Source organism: Cyprinodon variegatus, unplaced genomic scaffold (assembly GCF_000732505.1).
Source record: "Cyprinodon variegatus isolate N-32 unplaced genomic scaffold, C_variegatus-1.0 Scaffold552, whole genome shotgun sequence".
NCBI lineage: Eukaryota > Metazoa > Chordata > Actinopteri > Cyprinodontiformes > Cyprinodontidae > Cyprinodon > Cyprinodon variegatus.
Window position 1 is genome coordinate 475,366 of NW_015151005.1, and position 25,032 is coordinate 500,397.

General features: G+C 36.0%; 1 protein-coding gene across 3 annotated transcripts in view; it reads right to left on the reverse strand.

Moving 5' to 3' along the window:
* Positions 1-25,032, reverse strand: part of LOC107095494 (voltage-dependent L-type calcium channel subunit alpha-1C-like) — a 169,004-nt gene that overhangs the window by 66,906 nt on the left and 77,066 nt on the right. For 2 of the 3 annotated variants that reach the window (XM_015391617.1, XM_015391620.1), the window contains exons 4-10: positions 23,404-23,543; positions 20,291-20,443; positions 19,028-19,227; positions 12,512-12,615; positions 9,310-9,397; positions 8,711-8,795; positions 5,156-5,224 (exon numbers count right to left, since the gene is read on the reverse strand). In XM_015391617.1, the coding sequence (XP_015247103.1) occupies positions 5,156-5,224; positions 8,711-8,795; positions 9,310-9,397; positions 12,512-12,615; positions 19,028-19,227; positions 20,291-20,443; positions 23,404-23,543 (839 nt within the window). Of the gene's footprint in view, positions 1-5,155; positions 5,225-8,710; positions 8,796-9,309; positions 9,398-12,511; positions 12,616-16,803; positions 16,908-19,027; positions 19,228-20,290; positions 20,444-23,403; positions 23,544-25,032 lie in introns of all 3 variants that reach the window. The other variant, XM_015391621.1, reaches the window with a different exon arrangement.

A 25,032-nucleotide genomic window follows, 5' to 3' on the forward strand; every position in this document is an offset into this window, starting at 1 on the left:
TTTTATTTTATTTATTTATATTTTTTCTGGGGGTGAGTATCAGTTGGTGGCGGTAATGCACTTTTAACTAGTTTGCCAAACGCTATAAAACTTCACAAGAAGAAGAAGAACCAGCGAGCTCAAACTCCAGTCCTCAAGGGCTGATTTCCTGATGCATCTCTGCTTCAACACACCTGACTTCAATATGACCTCGTTAGCAGGGATGACATCTACTAGTGAGCTGTTGAGCTGTTTTAGCCATTTGATTCAGATGTAAAGGACCCCCTTCCCTTAATATTTGAGCTTCAGACCCAGTTTTTAAACTGGAATCTCTGTTGTTGTGTCTCATTGTCCAGGATATTAACTGTTTATAGTTCTGTTGCTCTACCTTTTCCAGTTCGAGCTTTATAAGTTTTTATTTTTTTCTTCAGTCGAAGGACTTGATTTTTTCTACCAAGCTCTGCATTTGGGTCCTTATTTAATACATCATGAAAGGTTTGTGATGTAAAACATCCTGTTTTAATAATATAAGTACTAAACTCTCAGCTCTGTTCAGCCATAATACAAAAACTAATGTAGCTACTGAAAAGTAAAGAAAATATATATTGCATTTTGCTGAAAATGGTTGTGCAAGAACTTTATAAGGGATGTAATATCTAGCACTTTTATCTTTTTACCTATATTTTGTGACAATAAGGAAATTAAACATTTTTATCCAGTTTTAGGTATAATTCATAGCAGCACACTTTTTCTGAAAGACAAAAACAGTTTTATGTTTCTGTTTTCAAATGGCATTCAAATTTTATATGCATAAATAGAGAGATAAGGTGATATTAAAAGGATGGGGGAGGAGATTACAATATGAAATCTATTCATGGACAACAATGAAAAAAAAAAATACAAAAATGGATGTCCAAACTGATACCAATGAATTGATACCAGGAGACAATAACGTGAATGCTAAAGAAGGATTAGATGACAGTACACTGAGTGAGCAAGGAAAGGAAAATTAGATGGCTGGTTGAAAGACTAATATGAAATGATCCATCCCTTTTTATTGCTTCTGTCAGTCCAGGCTTGCTGGGAAGAAATGAGCGACAATTATTTATTGCACGTTGTAGGTATCATAATCAGACACCAGTAGTCGGTTTGCCTGCACTCATTACTGGCATGTATGCTATCTTATTTTAATGTTGTGCTTTTAAAGGGGAACTTCAACCCTTATTCATTCATAGTGGAATTGTTATCAACTTTAAAGGCTGATCAAGGCAAGAATTTACATTTTTTTGGGTGTGTGAAGGGGGGTTATTTTTAATTTTCTTTCCACAATCCATGGATTAAATGACTGTACATTTGTTGGTATGGGTTCTACAGTGCCTTTCAGCTTAGGAAGGACAAATCCTCCTTTCCATTTATCATCATCTATAGCCTTTATTTTGATTGGGCAGGGGGTGCAAAGGCTAGGAATACAGTAGCAAGTATGAAGTATGTAAAAGATGTGATAATAATGGTCATGCTAAGGCTCTGTGTTGAAGGTAAGGAAAGCAAGCTGGATTGTCCTTATCAATAGGTCATTAAGAATACTTATGAATTCCTAAAATCCTTTGCATGTCAGAAAGTATAAGCATAGCCCAGCTCACAGCATTTAACAAAATTGCATTATGTGTGCTGTATTACACATGCTACCATTGATACAGAGACACCACAAAAAAAGGGTTGAATAATGGAGAACTAGAGTAAATTTACTACATATGTACAAAATATTTAAAAGATAAAATAGTTAAATATGCTTTAAAATGTAGGTGCATGATGGGAAAACACCCAGACTAAATCAGTTTGGATATCTTACCACATATTCTCCCAGAAGATTACAGTCATTATGGAAATCATGGCATAAGATGCTAGCTAAACGTACAATAAATGTGTGTGCAGCGTGTATATATTTGGACCCAAAAAAACCTATTTTAGTATTTGAATTAAATGCATAGTTTTTCTAGTTTATGGCATTCAGTTTGTTCTATAAATGTGATTATAAATGTTATTAAAGTAATAAGGGCTGTACAGTGGAGCAGAGGGTAGCGCTGTTGCCATGCAGCAATAAGGTTCTAGGTTTGATTTCTGGCTCTTCTGGCTATTTTCCTTGTGCATGTGTGGGTTCTCTGCAGGTACTCTGGCGTCGTCCTTAGGTGCGAGTGTGTGTGTGCATGGTTGTATGTCTCTGTGTTGCCCTGCGACAGTCTGGCGACCTGTCCAGGGTGTACCCCACCTCTCGCCCGTAGACTGAGATAGGCACCAGCTATACCGCGACCCTGACAAGGACTAAGCAGAAGAAAATGGATGAATGGATATTAAAAGAAATTGTTCCAACACCAAAATGAATCACTTCGTTTTTACAGAACAAATCAGTTGTAATAAAGTTTAACCCATCTCTATCAGCAATCATGATTTTAATCAGCTGTGTTTGTGCCAATGTTTTTTCAAATTCAAGCATTTCTGTTTCATCATCTGATCTGTTAGTTGTTGTTAAAGCCATAAATCTATCATAGGAGAAATTGTAAACCCTCTGCTATCATTATATGTCAGAATAAACTGACACATGGACTACAGATAGAGATTCACACTCGAAAGGTATTGTACAGTCTCTGAACTTAGCTGTTAACATGATGTAAGTTTCCTCAAATGGACACGTCCCTCCTGCAGCTACGCTTCTTGGTTAAATGCACTTGCGGCCTAAAATTTTCTCCTGAGGCAAGTGCCTTTCAAATACTATTCAAAAGCAGTCCGGTGACTTCCCCTCAATGGAGCTATGAACTAGTTTAATAACTATTGTTAGAGTAAACCCCAAAGACTTGATACAAGGAGACAAGAAATGAGGAAAATGAACACAGAGCACAGGAGGGTGAGAAATTACTAGAAAAAAAAAGGTAAGAACATGATGGAAACCGGGATGAGATGTTTTTCTAGTGTAAAGAGGATTAGATGACGGTTTAGCATGATGTATATACAATCTTTTTGAATTTTTGGATATTTTGGCAAATGAGAATTATGTTTTGGAGAATCTTTGTCAACCAAGGAGTCTGTTAATAATCTTTTAAAATGTACAATCTTTAAAAACTGACAGAATTATATTACAGTTATCAAACAATATTAAATTGTCCCTTATTTAGCCTTTGTTTTAAGTGCTGTTGTGTTAAGTAGTTATTAAGACGCTTTTTACGGCAGACGATTGTTCAAATAAACCCCTCTTGGGGCACTGCAAATGTCCTCACCTTCTTTTTTGGGGTTTTGTAATTGCGAGTTGTAGCAGCTACAATTCTGTAAATTGTGTTTTTTGTATTTCTTTGCAGAAGGCTCAAGTCCCAATTAGAAAATCATCATCCATGTTTGTGATGACGTCCGGAAGGCTAAAGCCTGACCTTTTCACACAGCAGTCCATCTTTCCTTTCCTACAGCAGTGGCGCTCATACTGTTGACCCCATGAAAGGTGAAGGAAAAGGAGGTAGGGGCTACAATTTGCTGCATTTCAATTGATTTCACTATTGTGACTATTGCTTAAGCTGCTGGAAAACCACCAAAAATAGCTGAGTTTTCCAGTATGCATCGCTTTCTCCCCTGAATTTCAAATCCGAGCTGAATCTGTTCAAAAACCCATAAAAAGTAGCCACAAGTTTTTTCAACCCTGGCTATTATTTTTATTTTTTATTATTTTTTTATTTTTTGCATGACCATAAACTGCAAATATGTATTTACTTAAAGTCAAATTTGCTTTAGTTGGTTCCAAAATTCCGTGTGAAATGGTTAGGTTAGGTGAATTATACATTTATTAAATTTTTCAAATTGGTCAGAAAAGCTGCAGATACTGATGGCTCAGATGGCAAGAACTTGACTGTTCTAGTATAAATTGTGTAAAGTGGTAAAAAAAAACAACTAATAACACTTGTAGGGGAAAGACATAAGAAGTCTTTCTCTAAGCGACATGACAAAGGTGCAGGAAAAGATGCTCTCTTATAACTGCACTTAAGCATCCTGAACACACCATCCTATCTGCGTAACATGAAGCTGGCAGTATCATGTTATTGAAATGGTTTTGATTTGCAAAATGGGGAGTTCATCAGAGTAGAGGAAGATGGATTGAGCTTAACAAATGACAGTGCTGTAAGGGTAGAGGTGGCCCACACACTCCAAAGAGTCTTGCTGCTGAAAGGTGAAGTATTGATTCCAGTTTGTCTAATAACATTTAAATAAATAAATTACATATAAATAAATAAATAAAGCCAAATATTTGGTTTTAAAATAAAGAAACAAAACAAAATGGAAAGCTATTTTCCTATTTTATCTTTGTGTTGGTCTATCACATAAATTCCCCATAAAATGCATTAAAGTGTCTGGTGGTTATGTGACAATATAATGAAAAGTTCAGGGGTGTGAATTCTGCAAGGCATCCATGAAGATCCTGGTCAAATTTTACAGGATAAAACTTCAGATAAATTTTCTGAAAGCTTTGAATGATGCAGGGGCATTTGGGGAAAGGAATCCGAAACAAGAGGATTATGTCATCACATCTGCAAAGAAAGTTCTGCATGGACAATATGTGCTCGCCATTAATTGTCTGTGGTAACATTAACCTCTTATGTTTTCAGACATCAGGCAAATAGTTTCCTTTCAAGTTCAGTTTTATGTCACAACAGTAAAGTTGTTTCTCCTCTGTGTCTCCTTTTACACTGCAATCAACTTTTTAGCCAATTAAATGAAAACTTGAGTGACCTAAAGCATTGCAACGTCCAATCAAGAGAAATAACTATCCTGCAACAGGATAAGCATATATGGGTAAAAAATCCCTCATCAACAAAGTTAAAATTTCATAATACTCATGTGGGAAATAATTAAAGGATCACTTATTTTAAAGGTGTGTAGAAGCACAAGAAAGACATTGAGGAAAAAAACAAGTTTAGTGTTGACAGGTTCTTACTACAGTACATACTAACAGATCGAAGTTTGAAAGGGATAAAAGCAAACGCTTAAGTGGAGGGAGATTTGTTAAATACAAAAGGAAGGTATAAAAACAAAAATAAAGGAAGATTTGGGCATAGTAAAAGTGCAGAGAGGTTGCAGTCCGCTTGCAGTTCTACGATCTGTAAAATCTTTAACTAATATCGGTCCATGCCGACAAACGCACACGCCTTACGAAGAAAAGCCGCGTTTTTCTTCACGGCTCCACGCAGAGAGAGAAAATGACGACCTTTACCTGGGGACAGATAGTATGGCTCAACAGGACAAACACATAGATCTATATAAACAGTTTCACATGAGCCGGATTTTACCTCCAGCCAGCATGAGACCTTTACAAACACATTAAATGAAGACAGATAATCACTGGCTCTAATATTAGTTGCAAAAAACATTTTTGAACAGTTACTCACACATCTTGTCTTTACCTACAACATAATTTCAATTTGGAAATGATTAATAAAATTAATGCAGCATTGTTTGTTCTGCCTTTCTTGCAGTTATTTGATCTTTATTTCATTTCCTGCTGTAGAAATGTGAACTCCTAATCTTCAGCATGGAGAAACAGACACAAAATAAAGGTTAGAAAGTTAAGATTTCTCAATGAAGGAAAATAAATTTTTATTCTTTGATTTGGCCTCTTCAGAATTTTTCTTTTCAATCATTCTTAAAATCTTGTCATTATATAACATACTCTCTCAATAGAATTAGAATGATAAATCTTGCAAAAATTTTAGGTAACAAAACACAAAACTGAACATGCAAAATAAAACTATAAGAAAAATGTACATTTTATTCAACCACTGCAGTTAAAGTTCAGACTTGACTACAAGCAATGAGGATAATTTAAACCATGACGATTCTCTGTACCATAATAGTCAGCTACAGCTACATACACACAACTCTAGGATATTTCATTCTTTCTGGAAAATTTGTATAAGGATAATATGGCAAGTAAACCATTTGAATTGAGGATTCAAATTAACATGGAATGATGACCTGATCTATCAATTTGAGGGTAATTTTCTACTTGCAGTCATTTTCACTTTGTAAGCGGAAATCTGTCACATTCAATATTGCTCTTTAATAATACACTTCTGACACCTTCACCACCTTTTTTCCCTTGTATGGTTGAATATCATCCTGTGAATCGACAAAATGAGTGAACTAAACAAGCTTTCTGGTCTTTCTACCAAGGTAGACTGGCATACAGTAAATGGCAGGATGGCGGCGTGCGATAAGGCAGCACACGGTAAGGGAATAAAAAGCCTCATAAAATGGGACTGCAATTGCATACAGTATGCTTCTAAGGATGACTTGGGACACAAGAAAAATTGAGCTGATGCCACATTGCGGCATCAGTTCTAAGTAGGGACGTCCCGATCTGAATTTATCAGATATCGATCCATATTAGTCAGAAAATAATATGCTGGCATCTAAAATCTCCAATATTTTCGTGCTTCTCTTAAGTTTCTCTAACTCATAGGTTAATTTTACAAGTCAGTTGTATTCATACCCTTGGTTGTTGACTTTTCTTCCCTGTTTCAATAATATTACTTTATCAAGCCTTTTCTCACATTCTACAGTATAAAATGGCTAATAAAATCCGTTATCAGTCGTGGTAATTTTGGTACCTGCCAATTCTCAAAGCTGTATCAGAAATGAAAAAGTTGTATCAGTACACCCGTAGTTCAAAGTAAATTTTTACCCTCAAAGGATCGTTCTAAAATTAAATGTGGTTTGTCAAAACTTGAAGACAGAAAATTCATTAGACCGGGCATCCTTCTTTAAAGTTTCTGTCTGCTTGTCTGGTCAGCAAGTCAGGAACATGATCCTGCAACCATGTTTAAATAAAACATAATGTTGCATAACCAATATTTTGGTCGGGTCTTTGCTAGGGCTTTGAGTTCTTCTAATCTGTTTCCTAAAGTTTTTTACATTGCCCATGAGTGATGGAAGAGATGGCTTGAATTTCCTGCTCCTCTCTCTTCTCCTTGCTCCTGCTCTGCATCTTTGGTGCCTCTTTTTCTACTTAGCTAGTACTTGTAGAAGTATTTCACGTATTGTTTCCACGTTATTAATGAGCTGCTCCCAGGTGTTAAAAAAAAAAACACACACAAAAAAACAACTTGCTGTTGTTGCCATAGCTTCACATCATAAGAAATATTCAAAAAGGAAAAATACAAGCAAAATCCTTCCAGTTTGACAGCATTAAACATCAGAGACAAGAAAACTTTTGAAAAGAATTCTTATCCACAAATGGAGGAAATAAATTCTCTTGAAAAAGCGAAAACGGAATTACTACAGCAGTCAGCCATCTTAAGCAGTGCCATTTTTAAATCTGTCCTACATAAAGCAGGGGTACCTATCCATCATAGTGGAGGCAGAGCAATTTAAATATCATTTGACTTTATTTTTCTCCTTCACAAACAGACAAATGATGGATTCGCTACAAGTAGAACATTTGATCATAATAGAAAATCATTTTGTCATCTCATTGACACGTTATGGTCATGTTATGATTTCCTGTCAATTTAATGATGGACATTATTATAATGTATTACTAGTTGTAATAGAAATTAAACATGCGTTATGAAGTAGTTGTAAATTATATGTTGCTTTTGCTAAATAAGGGTTTGTCTGTATGCTTCAGTTCAATTTGTTAAACTGGGCTGAAAGTGATGTCTTTATATTGCAATATCATTTCTTTATTTGTTAACATTATTAGGGTGCAAATATGTTGGCTTCAGCGAATTTTATTTTTCCTCTGATGGGCATCAAAAAAAGAAAATAGTAACACATGAGGCTGTTTTTTTTTTCTTAAACAATTGATGTAGACTTTGTACTACCCCCCCAACCCCCTAAACTTGACTATTCCTTGTTAAGACAATGCTACATCTAGGGGATTCTCAGAAAGCAAATATCATGATTGCATTAATCAATTCTACCCACTATGTCATCAATGTGTTTTCTTTTTTGTAAGCCTGACACACCAGCTTGGTGCACAAGATGTGTGCAGACAATCCTGGCTGTCTCAGTGTAATTAGTTTTCATTCATTTCAAGTACATGCAAGCTGTGATTCCCGTCTTTAAAAAGACCCTTTCTCCTCTTCTTGCTGCCACTCACACAAGCCAAATTTAAGCTTTTGATGTCAGCCTTCCAGGTTAGGAGGCTCTATTTCTCTTCTCTTCTTTTGAGGCAAAGATTACCCCTTAGAGAGGGATGCACCCTTCTGTGGCTTCCTCTCTCTTCAGACATATAGGGAATTGAGACAGGGTGTTAATTTGTTCTGTACATATCTTTTGCAACACAAATGCAGATATTCCTTGGGATGTAGACCTGTAGAACATGTGTATGTATGAGAGGGAGAGATGCAGAGTGTACACCGATAGGCCATAAAAGATGTGGTCTGACATGTTCCAGTTATATCTAAATGGATTTAAACCACAGGAGGACTTTCAAGCAAAGAACGCTTTTATATTTGTCACACACACTCAATAATGAGGAAGTCAACTGATTAAATCAACTTTACTGCTAGGTTCTGAAGAAGACTGCAAGGAGAAAATTGGATTTGGCAATAACTTATACACACGCCTAGTTTTACACACCTTTTCTACTAACATAATTATGCACTTAAACACATAGGCACAAGATTACAGCAGGCAACCATATTATGGTAAGATATTCCCCCACTTGAATGGAAATATTCTACTGAATACTCACGGTTTCTGGGTTTGTCATCATCCAAGCCCTCTTCTTCATTCTCTGGGTCAATGTCTTCAGCCTGAGTTATCCAGTCTAAATAGCCCTGCAATTATACACATGGGCAAGAAAAGAAACATCTAGTGAGGCAATGCTTTGCAGAAGTATTGAATCTCTTTGAACATGTTCTCATCTTTCAATTCATTTGATTGAAAAAACATTTTTTCCCCCATTGCACAAATAAAAACTGTGAAGTTTTACATGTAGCGGGAATGAGAATTTTGCCAAAGTAAAATTCCAAAGTAATTCAAGGGTCTCTGGTAAAACACAAAATAACATGTAGAAAATAGTGCTCCGTCAGATGAGCCCTAAATCAGCATGTTTTTGCCCACATGCAGAATGTTGGGCAGTGGAGGGGGGTGGAGAGATAAATGTGGATGGTCCTCACATCGCAACTTAAAAAAAAAAAATAGCGGAAGCATCATACTGTGGATTTATATATATATATATATATATATATATATATATATATATATATATATATATATATATATATATATACAAAGAAGTAAAGCTCTTAACTTTAGCTAAATATGTTGAATAAACACTCAGCAGCCCACCTTTAGGTCTTCCTCCAGTTGCTGTTTTTCTCGTAGTTTCTGGAAGTCACCGCGTGCTTTGGCCTTCTCTCTTTCCTTGGAAAACTCTCTGGGAGGGGGAGGCAGGGTAAAGGGATATGGGTATAGAATCAGGAGGGAAGAAAGAGGAACAAAGAGATGAAAGACAAGAAGAATCTGAAAATCTAAGTTTAGGCAAATGTTAGATAATTGATGCACAGCTTATAGGAAGGTGGGACAACCTGCTGAGGAAAAAAGCTTTGAGTGAAGGAGAGAGGGGTTAGTGAGCAAACGGCAAACTTGAGGTTCTAGGTTCTTACAAGTCAGCTTTGAAGCAGAACCTTAAGATACAGTAACTTTGCTTTGGATTTTCTTAAAGAATACAACTTCTAGGTCCCACCGCTGCTGTGTTTCAACTGTACCTCCCAAGTTTTGGATTATTTTATTTCTTTTTTGGTTGTAACTCTTTCTTTGCAGCTGCAGCGGCATTCATGGCAGGTTTCAATTTCATCTCGCTGGCATCTCAATGTCTATACCATTTATCAACTGTCTCTACCTTCTGTTATGGCTGTAAGTCTTTAGCCCAGGACACTTATTTATGTTTTGTAATCAACACTTCTCATAAATTCTAACAGTTGTGTTTTGTTTTAGCTGTCTTCAGTCATATAAGGGAAATCCAATATATAACAGCATTTGAACAATACTGTCAATATTTGTTATACGTCTGTCCTGTACAAACAGTTTAAATTGATGTACTTGGCAGGAGCCAGATCAATAAGCCAAGCACACTAGATGTTGACTGGGACTCAACAAATTACTAATTAACAGTCAACTACCGTTTAACACAATACAATATCTAGCAAACACCAAAGATGTGTACAAGGAACACTCAATATTTTATAATGCTATAAAACGATATAATTTCCAAACAATGCGCAAAAACAGGTTTAACATCGTGGAATACTGAGGTGTGCTCTAAAATTACTTGTGATCTTTAATATGCATTTGACAAAACATAATCTCTACTCTGACCACTAGCTAAATTGCTCAGTCATAACTGGAAATAATTTGTATGAAAAGTAATGATTTTATTGACTGCCAGAGTAATTGGTGACAAAAAGTGTCAATTTTTCCCCAGCATATAATTACTTAGGATTTGTTAGAATTGCCTTTTTTTTTGTCTTTGTCTCCAAATTGTACTGTAGCTGTTCTTGTTCCTGTTTAGCAATTAGTTATAATGCCAAACAGAGAGGCCAATGAGCAACCAGTTGGTAAAAGGTCAGGCTGTGTAGTGTGCTGACAGCATCATTACTCAGAGTCGGATTCAAGGCGCCAAACCAACCCCAAGCTGTTTGAACCAGATAGACTTATTATACTTTCTCCTTTACAAAACCAGGAGTCTCAAAGCAGACATCATTAAAAACAAAAACAGTTCCGAGAAAAATGTGAACACAGTCAACACTACATGTCATACATAAAACAATATTTGTTAAGGATTCTCTCTAGTCATGCTTAATTTGCATCTATCATTTGTTCCAAGAATCAATTCATTCTGTAACTCAACATTTTGACTTGCCCCTTGTTTAAGAATTAATTTTTTTTAGCAGTTAATTGAAAATCATGGCTGGGTAGTTATGCATCATATTGATACAAGTATTTTAATAACATTCAGCAGTAAATGAAGTAATGGTATTTAGTGGGTAATGTCTTTTTTTGTTTGTTTTTAATCAATACTTTGTAATATGAATAGGACACAAATGTTTTTACCATAGGCTTTTTATTTACATTGTGTGCGCGTGTGTGTGTGTGTGTGTGTGTGTATATATATATATATATATATATATATATATATAGCCAAAGAAGTCGCGATACAATTCGATTCGAATCACGATTCACAGGCCACGATGCGATTCTATCACGATGCATCACGATACTTGAATTATTGCGATGCATTGCAACATTTTCTCCATGTTTTGTTTTTGAATGACTCGGCGCAGTATCCCGCGGCCGGAAATGCTTGTGACACAAGGCAGCGTGCGTCAACACATTTGCAGCGACATCTACTGGACTGGAAGTTGTATTACACTTCTTTTTGGCTGATGTTCAACAATCATTCATGCAATTTTATTTATTCATTTTTTTAAATTAATAATCGATACTTGGCGTCAAAAATCGATGCAGTAGATCACGAAAATTAGAATCACGATGCATCATCATGACGATTATTTTGCACACCCCTAATATATATATATATAATTCAAGGGCCTCTGGTAAAACACAAACAGAAAAGGTGCTCCATCAGATGAGCCCTAAATCAGCATGTTTTTGCTGACATGCAGAATGTTGTGCAGTGGAAGGGGGGAAAGCTGAAGCTGTGGATGGTCCTCACATCAACCGCTTTTGTGTCATTTCCCAGAAATGACACATAAGCTCTATCTGGTCTTGAGGCAGACACAAGTAATCCAGCTACAGTCTGCTAAAATCTATCAGCATATCTTTCACTTAAAAGCTTCTGAATTTCCTTTGCAAAAGTCTGTAATGACAAAACTACACTAGTTTGTAAAATAATTTCTCCTAAATGAACACTTGTAGAGATTTAATGAGAGTGAAAGTATGCTTTTAGGTATAGACTTGGGCTATAAAATCAACCTCAAGGCACAATGCTGCCTTTAGCACAATTCATTAACTTTTCTGTTATGTCTTTTTTTTTTGCCATGTAAGCTTTTTTTCTCCTTCTGTAGATGTGCAAACTATACTTGCTAACCAGTTAGGCGACTTTTGAAAATAAATAGTTGCACAGAATTTTATAACTGGACAGGGTTATAGAGATTTTTTGCTTGTTATCTGTAAAACCATATATTCTATTCCTAAGTAAAAAGCATCAGGGTTATTCTTTGATATGGTAGAGTATATATCGCATAATCTGAGCAAAGTGCATTGAACGGTTAGGCTTCATGCTAATTTAATATAAACCAAACCAAAGTTTATCAATACTTAAACAAGGCTTTATCACAACAGCACATTCCTCTTGTAATTTTAAAAGCAATATTGGTTTATGTAACAGACAAGGAGGTAAAAAAAAAAAAAAAAATCCAGACAAAGATCTTCTGAGTCAGGAGACCCAGAGCTATATTCTATATTTTTCCCAGAAACACAGCAGTGAGGCAGGAACAGGAAGTTGTTTTTAACTCTGGACTACCCTTACCCGCTTAACACCCCCAAAACCAAGTTTAGCACAAAGAAGGAGCCGATGATGATCAAGGTGACAAAATAGACCCAAGGCCACCTGTAATCTACTGCATCATTCACCTAGGAGATGGAGCACAGAGGAGGAAATGGTCCAAGGAGAAGTATAAAAAAAAAGAAAGATGACAGGATAAAACAGAGGGGGCATATGGGAATAAAAAGGGGAGAGAAGAGGGGAGTGGGAAGGGATCAAAAATAAACATTATAACGGATGGAGTAATTTCATTTTCACAGTATGCAGAGTAAAAACATATTTAATCGAAAACCTTTTAGAATCATTTAAAATAAAAATAAAAAAGCAGACCAAAGCATTTCCTTTGAGTTTACAGTTTTATATTAGGCTCTATCTTATTGATCTAATCATAACATCATTATCTGCCTAACAGTGCTGTGATTTCATATATGCACACCCAAACAAGCCATTTTTCTGCCTTATTCCCTGTTGAGGAAAATTGTCTTGATTTAGTAAAACAGATAAGCACATTGTGCAGCAAGACCCACAAGGATTGAATATACAGTAATTATAGCCCTCATGACAAAGTTTTAACTCTCCAGGACTCTAAGATTTCAAAATGATTTAATTTAGGGAAGAAAAAAGAAAATATCCTTTTAATCAAATTAGTTTCAGTTGCAGAGTTGATTGAATTAAAAGTTTCATATTCAAATCAAGTCTTTATGTAACCATTGTAATTGTTTTACTTATTTTGTGTTAGATCTGGAAAATCCTTATATAAATAACATAATGTTGTTCCAGTATAGTGTTTCATAATTAATTCCCATGCTTTATATCTTCAATGCCACATTCTTGCATCAGATTTTTTTTTTCTCCACATGTTTTCCCTGCGGAGTAAGACTTTTTAGGGTTCCACCTCAGTGAACCACCTAAGGGGTAAATTATTTATAGCCCTGTGTCCTCCCAGACCAGGAGGTGCTCACACAGAGTGATTTGGGAAAGAAGAAAACTGCACCCAGGTGGAGCAGTACTTAGAAGGAAAACACAAACACCATGTAACCGTTCATACTATCATATTCAACTTAAGTGCACAGGAATTTAAATTAATTTCATTTTTCTTGGAGTAGAAAAACAAAACAAGGAGGTCACTTTTATTAATAAACATTCACAAAAAAAGACCTTGGATGTGTAGACGGACTGAAAGCGCAAACCTAGCGGGGAGGGGGGGGGTCATGTGTCCATCACACACAGGCAGTGACAGGATGTGGACCCAACACAACTGACAAGAAAATCATAGATTTGGACTCATCTTGGTAATTCTTAAGCACATTTGTTATTCTTCCAAGCTTGTTGCAAAATATGGTGAACATAAAATTATTGGTCTGATAATCTATTAGTCCAAACAGAAGGTCAGTTTGCAACTTTTATTAAAAGGTGTGTTAATAAATCAAGCTCAGGATATTCTAGCCACACTTATAGAACTGAGAGTCAGAAATGCAGTGGTAGAAAGCCTCTCACAACCAACCTAAGCCATGGCACCAGGCCCATTTGGTGTAGTTTTTATATTGAAGAAAGATTATTTAATCTTTTTACATCAGAAGGGTGCCTTAAAATAAAAGCTTTGGGATATAAGGTGTAAGAAACAGATGAAATAACCAATGAAAAGGAGCCTAGGCAGAAATTCAACTGAATAAAGTGATTTTTCACCTTCATCCGCCTACGACACAGCCAATCAGCTTTGAACCACGCCTCCATGAAAGCCAATCAGCATCCAAAGTTCATCTTAAAAGGCCTCCGATCCACAACTTGTCTGCTACTTAGTGCACCGGCGGTGGCTGCGCTGTGTGACTTCATTCAGATGACCCCGTTTCAACCCACCTCCAGCCCCTCCTCCACCATCATAGCTAAAACTTCATCAGTTTCATTTCTCCTGGACTCTTACTGCGTTCCCTGTCTCATCTCAACCAGTCCGGCAGGCGACCACAATGTTGAGCCTGGTTCTGCCAGAGGTTTCTTCCCAATGGGAAGTTTTTCCTCTCCACTGTTGCTTCATGCTTGCTCATCATGGACAGGTTCACTAAACCTGTGTTATCCAAGCTGGACTTCCATTTTCCAGGTCCCTGAGTGAAGCTCTAGTATCAGCTCACGTAGTCCACTGGATCTCTCCATACAGCTCAAGCACACCGTCTTGCCAACCAGCAGTCTACAGACTGACCAACTTCATCTATCTCAACTCCTTCACCTGTTTCAGGCCTGAAGGGAAACGACCCTATTCTTTATTCCTGTTCATGCATATCAATCAAACTTCAGCGCCAAAGACTAATATAATTGTATCAATACATTTCTTCTAATTGTCTTTTCTGTCCTTGTGAGTTTTTCAGATTGAAAGCATATTTATTATTCAAGCAGTCAGTGATGAGAGCTTGAAACTGATGAATGATGGTCACTGTGTGCATTCATCCAATCATTTTTGCACTACTGTTCTGTCATGATCCAGACACCCACTGTAAAAGTGCTAAAATCTTAAGATGCTTCTGATTGAGATTATCACATGTATCTGGAGTTTGACTGAGCTAAACATAGCTAAGTTTTCGTTCCATCTTTACTTACATTATCAATCATTTAATCTTTTCAATATAATATTTTAATTATATCCTCTTTAAATGATTGTTTTCCCTTAATGCCACTAAAATTTACTTTTTCTCTCTCTACATGTACAGCATTTTGAATTTTTCCACTATATAAAACTGGGGAGGATTACCAGAAGAGCAGTACACCACACAATTTAAATGTATACCGAGTCAGGGGATGTCTCTTGGTTTGGCTATTGGGGGATTCAACCCAGAGCAGATAGAAGCAAACGTATGTTTTATGATTTTCATGCTTTAGCTTTTTTAGTTATGTAGCATGGTGTTTTTTTATAAACCGAACAACCTCTCGGAAATCACACTGCAAAATGGTTAGCTAGGTTATGAAACATATTGCAATTAGGGCGGCAACTAGCGATTCATTTTCTAATCAATTAATCTGTCTTTTTTTTTATTAACCGATTTAATGATCAGATAGGAAAAGGTTCCTTAAAGAAGATTTTTTATTTATTTTTTTTGCACAGAATTAAACCAGGTGAAACTAAAACTTTTCCAATGAAAGATTTCTGGATCAAGCATACTGACAGATGAAAACATTATTTCTTTATTTAGAATAAAATTTATACATTCTCTTTTTACAATTTCTTTTTTTTTATAATTATTGCTCTGTAGTGTTGCTAAAGGCATGGTTTAAAGTCTCTAACTCCAGTTAAGGATTAATTGATTATTAAATTAGTTGATGATTATTTCAAAAATTAATTAATCACAAATAATCAAATTACTTGTTTTAGATCTAATTGATTTTAGTTTTTATGCTTTTCTCATTGCAGCCTTGTTCTGAATTTTTTTGTGTTTTGTTTTGAGAGAAGCCTTTATTAGTTTATTTATAGAGTTTATCTAGTTATGATTTTTTTTAATCGCCTTATTGTAAAAAAAGACCTTTAATTTAGCTGCAACAAGATGTGAATCTTGTTGAAGTTTATAGATGTTAACAGCTGGCCAAATGCAATAATGTCACGGTGCTAACACTATAAAAATGGTGTCACACAAACTCTTTCGAAGAATTTGTTTGAATTTCAAGTAGCCCTATATTTCTACATTGTATTTATTTTCTATTATACATTTTTTGTGGCTAAGCATTCCAATTGTAATCTGCTAGATCCATATAGAATATTTTACTTACGCATTTTTAAAAAATTGCACAACAGTTTAGTATTTTTTAGCATTTTTATTAACTATGCGGACAGATGGCCAAAAGAGCTAAAATTTCTTTTATTATTTTTATATTCTTTTTCACCCTATTAACATTTAATTGGCTTGTAATCTCTGTATGGTTTGCCGAGTCTTTGAAATATTATAGCTTGTGACTCCTGAATAAAGCAAAAAGGCTGCCTCTCTGGCATATGCTATTTGTTTGAGTCACATAACATAATTTTCCTTACAGTGGACTAGACGTAGACTGTAGAAAATTAGTTAAAACACCAGTTGTGCTCTAATAATGATTAATAATGGTTCATGCTGGTATCCTAAAAGGTCTTTTTTTTAAGAATAGCAGTAGAAAGTAATACAAATTTCTATTATAACATCTAACTGTTTAAATTTGCAGATATTTTTGAGTTTTGATACATAATTAGTTCATACATCAAAACAATAAACGGGCACAGCACACACAATACACATTCGTATACACATAACAGCACAAGCTCTTACCCGCTCAACACACCCAGAACGAGGTTGAGAACGAAAAAGGAGCCAAAGATGACAAGAGAGACAAAATAGACCCATGGTAGCTCATAGCCCATTGCATCCTGCATCTAAAGGAGATGAGAGGCAGAGAAGGGAGAAAGAAGCAAAAGTATTAACAGGGGGAACAAAGAAATTAAGTTTAAATGGGTAGAAATAAGGGGTGACGTGGAACAAGAGAGAAAAAAATGTGAGAGCAATGAGTAAAAGTTAAAGGTAGTGTGTTAGTTTAAAAAAGGTTAAGTTTAGAAAAAAGAAACAACATTAATGTATTAATAGAGCTAAAGATAATCATGTGTTTAAAAAGCAAAGCTGGTCTATGTGATTAAACCCTTTTATAAAAAGAACCCATAACGTATAGACCTTCTGATTCTTTCAAGCATATAACAGATTTATTAAACAAAAAAAAAATCCTGTTAATTAACTCCTTCTTTGTTAGTAAAAAAAAAAAAAAGAAGAAAAAAAACTGAACCATAAGAAAGAAAATCATTTTCGTTTTTTTCTTTGTTTTTTCAAGATAGGAATTTTTGGGAAATGCAGCAGGATATTACATTTTGGGCCTCTAATATACAGTTTTGTGGACAGACAGTTTTGTAGACAGTGCTTCATAATTTAGATGACATGCAACCTGATATAAGGCATACATTTGTCCTTTTTTGTTCTGAAAAGCTCTGTTAGTGCACCTGCAGACTGCAGCCATCAGAAAAGCAACAGAAGGGGTGTAGAGCTTGTAGGCTATCAGCTCCATGTGCATAAATGTGCACACACACACCAATCAGCACACACACGCACACTCACACAACATGTGTATTGCATATTATGGACATAATTATACATACTAACTTTTGAATTTAGAGAAAATTGATCAATTTGGAATAAAGTCATTTCTAACATTAAGTTAGATTTGATATGTTCCTTGCTTTAAAGCTACACCTTGCAGGCAATATAATTTTATTCAGATATGCAGTTAAAGAAATGCATTAGGATAATAAATGAATGGGCACAAATCTACTGGTCTAAGAAAGGTTTTTATTCCTTAGACCTCTAAAGTATGCAACCAGAATGAGCTGCTGGGGAAGAAATTTGTAAGGCTATAGTATAAGACTTGGCCCCTTTAAAAGATTCATATTCTGTGGTAGCCAGGTCTGCTTTGGACCTTTGTGGTGAGTCAGCTTCCCCTTATATCAACCTATAGGCAGAAATGAAAAACTTCCAACCATAAGCTTCAAACTATTAGGAAGTTGTTCAAGGAGCCAAAGCAGATGCTAAGCTTGCTTTGAATGCACAATATGAAATGGTTTTGAAGCCTCAGTCACTGAACAATCCTGTTGACACTGTGACTGCTTACATAAGTTTCTTTGAGGACATCTGCTCATGAACCAAGTCCTCTCACACATTCAATAGCATTGGAAGCATACAATAGGGGCTAGTGTAACCTGGTAAGGAACAAACTAACCAAGAATATCAAGGCAGCTTAAGGAAGCTACAGTGAAAAATAAAAAAAAAATATATCACCTTTGATCTGCGGATGATCCAACAAACAACTGTGCTGCTGAAGTTAATACTTTTCAGACCATTCAGGGTGTCAAACAGCCTTGACACTTTGTAATTTAGGTTGGAAACTGAGATTTCTGAGGAAGAGTTACCGGTAAGTGTCTCTTTGAGCTTCAGAGGACCTGATAATGTCTCCCCAATGACTGAGTGGTGCAAACATCTTGTTCCCCATCAACAAGACTCCTAGCGCCACAAGGTTCCCCGTAATTCAAGCGCTCTACTGGTCCCCAAGATTAGCCCCATTACGGGGCTTAATGTCTACAGAACATCACACTGCTGTCTCTGGTCATAAAATATTTGAGTGAATATTGAATAAACTGAAGGACATTGCAACCTCCTAGCAGGACTTCTAGCAGGTTGTTTATTGGGCAGACCAAATGTAAGATGATGCAGCCAGTTTATGACTGCACTTTATCTGAGTGCCAGAATCTTGTTGGTGGACTTTATCAAGGCTTTAAGCATCCATAAAACCCAGACAGGAGGTTGATCAACTGCACCGTGTAATGAATCTTCTCCTTTCTGGTACATACTTATGATATATTAATGCCTTTGCTAAAATGGTCCTGATTTTTCCATCTCAGTGCAGTTCTAAATTTGCAGACACCAATAGCATTAACAGTTGTGGTAAACGACTCACCCAGTACAGCACGTCCGTCCAGCCCTCCATGGTTATACACTGGAACACTGTCAGCATGGCAAAGGCAAAGTTGTCAAAGTTGGTAATGCCATCATTGGGGCCCTCCCAACCAACTTGGCACTTTGTTCCGTTCTGCATGCAGTGCCGACCATAAGCTCCATCAGGGGCACACGGTGCTGGTTTTTCCTCTGCATTTGTGCCTGGGAAAAAAAGGCAAATATAGTTTGCCATGCATATTTTTTTTGTTTAAAAAATTGTAAAATATTAAATAAAACTACATTGTTTGAAAATCATGTGATAAACCCACAAAAAAAAACTTCATCAATTATAAATGCTAATACATGCATACATGTATAGCATCCAGTGCAAAACAATTTCCACCCTTGCATATTTTTTGTTTTTGCTCTTTTATACATTGAATTAATTACAAAATAAATAAATATCAGAAAAAAAGAACGCTTGAAAAAATACATACAGACCTTTGGTAATTTTCTTTTTTTTCTTTAAAGAGGGTAATGTATTTGGCCCTAATGTTAAGCGATCTCCTAAACCTTTCCTGCAGGATGGCATTATACTGTACATTTCTTTCTGTTCTTAGCATTACTATGTATAGGTTAATGATGAGTTTATTTTTAAGACTTTGTGGCTTACTTCCAGTTTCCAGTGAGATACTATTTATCTAACCTATCATGATCTAGGATTAGAAATTATTTAATGCCATAAATATACAAATGTGACCAAATAGATAAGTGATCTATATATAGTAATTCTTCACATGAAACTTATATTTGACAATCATACAGCTATATCCAAGTCCAGAGTGGACCATAAGATCAAAAATAAACTGATGAAAAAAAAATACAGATTTGTTGAACCAGTTATGGAAGAAAAAACTCTCCAGGTGTAATAAATGTACTGTATTGGAGAATGGTTCTTCTGGGACCAATACCATCACAATAAAAAACACTCTGATCCATTTACAAATAGTTGTTTCAATACATTTTGAACAATCCTGTTTCAACAAATGCTTAAATCCTTAATACTTACAAAATAAAACAACATTATGTTGTGAATTATTCCTAGAACTTTTCAAGTTTAAAACTCTTATTCTCATCGCTATGTATCACAGATGAATTACTTTTTACTACTGATGGAGGCTACCAGCAGGGATCAATAAAGTTTTATCTACTTTTAAATGCCGGTGTTCCGTTCATCTTCACAGAATAGCTCAATACCAGCCTTTTAATATGTGCATAAACCTACCTGAGTGGTTGTAAACGCAGGTCTTATGCATCTTGCCCATGAAGAGCTCCAGGCCGATGATGGCATAGATAATGATGACGAAAAGGACCAGGAGGGCAATGTGGAGCAGAGGAACCATGGCTTTGATTATGGAGTTTAACACGACTTGTAAACCTGCAGAATAAAGAAAATGGCTCTTATCAGGTTGCACATTATATATGAAAGCAGATATATGACAAAAAACTATTATATAAGATTTGTTCTTTTAGAGACAAGCATGAGAGCATGTTGCCGCTCCAAATCTATGAGAGACAAAAAACACTGATGCTTCATATTTGTATGACTTTTTTTTTTTTTTTTGAATGCTTCCTAGAGGTTGTTGCCTATATGAATACAGGCCATTTCTTAGATCATTAAGACTTGGGGCACTAAATCAAGTCCATTCAGTCATTCACCCATTCACGCACATTCTGATGGTATTGAGCTGTACTGTAACCACACCTGACCTGTGTCATTATGGTGCCTTTTGTGGACCTCTGTTTAAGTTTCTTTTTAAGTTCTCAGTTACGCTTTGATTTGTCATTCTGTTTTCTTGATCATTGGTTTCTTTTCCATTTGTGTCATATTTAAACAGTATAATAAGCAGAATAGTAAGTAATATATGTCATTTTTTAGTTACTCTCTGTTGCCCCCTTATGCCAGTCTCCTTTCCCTTAGCTCCTTCTAGTTATTTCTGTCTAAACCTGCTCCCTATCGGTTAATTAGTCCTCCCATTGTTTTAGTCTTTCATATATACTCCTCCTCTTCAGTTACTCTTTCCTGGATCCTCATCATCCATACATTCCTCCCTCGTGTCTCTTAGCTTTTTTGGTTCTTGAGTTTTCCTTGTCAATCAGTTCTGAACTTTGAATTTTGTGTTTTTACGTTTTTTTTTTTTTCATTAAATCTGCAAGAAACAACCTCTGCTTCCGCCTCTGCATTTGCATCCTCTTAAAACCTTCACGCCGCCTGACAACCTGGAGCACACTGGCAGAAGCTCATATGAACGGTCACCTAACCAGAAAAGATAGAATCATTTTCAAACCAACTTTCAATAACTCAATTTCCAATAATTTCTCAGTTTGATCTAGATGTTCATGTCCATCACTGGTTTGATTTCCCTTATGTTTCAACATGAGACTTTTAGCCAAAAAATCATGTTGCCTCTGGAGGAAACTGTAAATTAAGTAAACAGCTTCCAGTTTATGATGCAGTTGCATCTTACTGTGCTCTTTCAACCCAAAGGTTGTGGTTTTTACATTATTAACGTCCTCCTGCAACATGAAAGTGTACCCCTGGCCAAGACCCTTGACTTCAAGCGGCCTGCCAATCAGCATTTAATTTTGTTGCATGTTTTTGAGTGAAAGGATGTGAGTGGTACTCCAGTATAATGTTTAGGAGTTGGCACTTTTCCATTCGATAGAATTGTAAATGAGCATAAATCATCTAATTACAGATCATTCTTACCAATTTCCGTCATCTAAAGATTTAATTTTTTTTAGATTGTCGATGTTTGGACCTACTGTAGTTGGAAGTTAATATATATTCCAAAAAAGTTAAAGTTAACAAGCAAACCACTGGACTTTCCAAATATAAAGATGTTTCACTTCCCATCCAGGAAACTTTCTCAATTCGAAATGTCTGGAGTAGAGATTCAGTTCAAGGCTTATAGAGTAGCCCAAACAAAAGCATGTTATGGCTTAGAAAACATGCAGTTTGAACTAAAAAAAAAACAGGTCCACCGCTTAGAAATGGGGAGTCATTGAGGTCATTGTTTGGCCTGCAAAACCCGATACTGGCCTATGCCTCTGAAAAGGGAATTGTTGGGTCATTTTTGGCCTGGCTGACCAGGTGAGATATTTTGGTTCCCTACATGACGATGAAGATAGAGATAATAGCGGGAAGGAATCATTTCTACCGCTGCTTCGTAGGTTTTTTAAAGGAGCATAAACCTAAGACCACCCCCCTCTGTTTAGGGTTGGTTTTTCTCATTAACACAACATAAATGGCTTACTTCACACCCCTTTCAAACCACCTGTCTTCTTTGTCCAAAATATGAACATTATTGTGCAGAGGAGGTAGGAAATATACCAAGCAACCACTTAAACTGGTGCTGTAATTAATAAAACAGGCTTAAATAAAGATCTTAGTGTCCTTGATTTTAAACTTTTCTAAAAATGTGTAGCTTAGTTTGAAGCTTAGTTTTACATTGTACAAATGATTTAAATTGTTGGATGTATGGTAATGAAACAAAAAATCTCCTGCATTACAAAAAATGAACCTCACTATCCTTATTTAATACACAGCACATCATATAAACAATTACTGTTCACTCACTGCAGGCTTTGTAAGTAGCTCTAACAAACAGCTTCCTATCTTTAAAACATAATCACATCTTTACAGAAAGTAATGATAAATTACTATCTCTGTTTGCTTTCAAACAAGCTTCTCTTTCCAATCAATCTTACATTTGTGTTTCAGTGAATATTGTCATGTAATTACAGAACGCTTTTTTGAACAGCAAAACTGACATCAGGGATCCACATATAGTCGGTTCTGGAACTTTTTGATTCTCATAACACATTTTATTAAAGATATTTAAACATAGAACCTTTCTTACTAAATACTCTGAGCAAGCTCTTTTATTTTAGTTCAGCCCCACTTGTTTTGTGTTATAAGTAGAAAACTTCAAAGCATGTTTGTAAAGCATTGATCATGATGGTTAGTTAGCAAATAGTTTGATCTAAAAGCACTGAACAGAGCAGACTTGTCTACAGAGGACAGAAGTCTGGCTGTATACAAAAATAAAAAGTTGTACTCTTGTACCCTTTTTAATCTGAGTTTCCATTCCTTTTGTGTCCCATAACCTTCTAGATAATTGATTTCTGTAGTCCAATAGGTAGGCCGACAGCCAAGTCTTCTGTTGCCCAGAATGTCTATATTTTTGAGATGGGACAAATCAGTGTCTAGTGTGATGCATCAAGTGCCAATGTCAACCATAACCCGAGGTTTATTTCCCCACCACCTCACCCAATAACTTTTCACACCATATCCCCTCATCCTTCTTTATAGCTCCAATGTTTTACAGTACTTACTGGGTACTCCAGAGACCAGTCGTAGCGGTCTTAGGACTCTGAATGCTCGCAGAGCTTTGACATCAAAGCCTGCCGCCTTCCCTCCGATCGGAGTGGCCCCATCTCCCTTTGTGGCCTGCTCCAAAATCGCACTGAATAACCTGTGGGACAGAGCAGTAAATGTATTACATACAATGACAATCTTAAATTTATAAACACATCCAAAAAATGAGGTGATATAAATAGCACAAAATAACAACACCTCTTCAGAGTTATATTATTTTTCATTTTGGATGTGACTAATTCTTATTAAGATTTAAAACAATATTTTATGTTAAGTGAGAAAGATCCCTTTAATCACCTAATGACACATGTAGTTCTCTTTATACAGTATTTTACTTTGTATTTTTACTCGTACACTGATAAACAGATCAGGGGGCAATGTGCCAACATGTCTTCCCTAAACACACATTGGCACACAGAAGGGTGGGAAATTAAACCTCTCATCCTCTGACCACCCTACAGCTGTGCCTTTCTGAAAGGAATTTGCAAAGATAGAAACAGAAGAATTTAGACCTGCTCACTTAGTGGGTGTTCCTGCATATTAATATCTATAATAAAAACAGAGGGACCTAAAACTCGGAGATCAGTCTTTTTTTTTTTTCTCTCCATTAAGTTAACGCACCATAGAAGAGGCTAGCCAATTCTTGTTACTTTTAGAGCAACACTCTTTGGTGTGAAGCCTGTTACTAGGTATGTGAAAAATAAAATCTGATAAGGCAAACATTTGTAAAAAGCTATTTAGAAGGAAACTTTCTTGGGAAGCACATTGGCTACTTAAACAGGAAGAAAGATAACTGGAGACTTGAACTGAAGATTTCTCAGTCATCTGATCATTTTTTTTAACTATCAACCTGCTTAAATTTTAACAGAGTGTATTAGAAATGTGTAATGTACCAAAATAAGAACATTGATCTGAACATTTCTGTATTTTTATCCATCTCTGGAAATTTCTTGATACAACCCTGGTAAAAGTTAGGATGTAACCCCCTGATAGTGTTATGGCATTTGTGATTCTTTTGTAGTTCTCTACCAACTTCCTATATCAGTGGGTGGAAGATTTAACACATTCTCGGCTTTCCATTGTCAGACATTTAAGTATTGTCTTGTACCTCAGTGACTTCATAAATCATGACCTAACAGTTTTTGATGGATTGACTGGTACGTTTTAGGTGCAGTATTTGCTTTAGCACCATTTATATATTTTTCTGTTTTATTGCTGGTTTCATGTTTGACTGAAACAAGGTGGAATTTATATATAATGGCTTACTTTATGGTGAGTTTGAGCAGGTCTTGCTGCAGAACGGCATCCCCATCCATGACACTACCAACTCAATGCTTTAATAAGCTGGGGCTTTTGCTTGCTGCTTCATATATATATATATATATATATATATATATATATACACTCACCGGCAACTTTATTAGGTACACCTGTCCAACTGCTCGTTAACACTTAATTTCTAAGCAGCCAATCACATGGGGGCAACTCAGTGCATTTAGACATGTAGACATGGTCAAGACAATCTCCTGCAGTTCAAACCGAGCATCAGTATGGGGAAGAAAGGTGATTTGAGTGACTTTGAACGT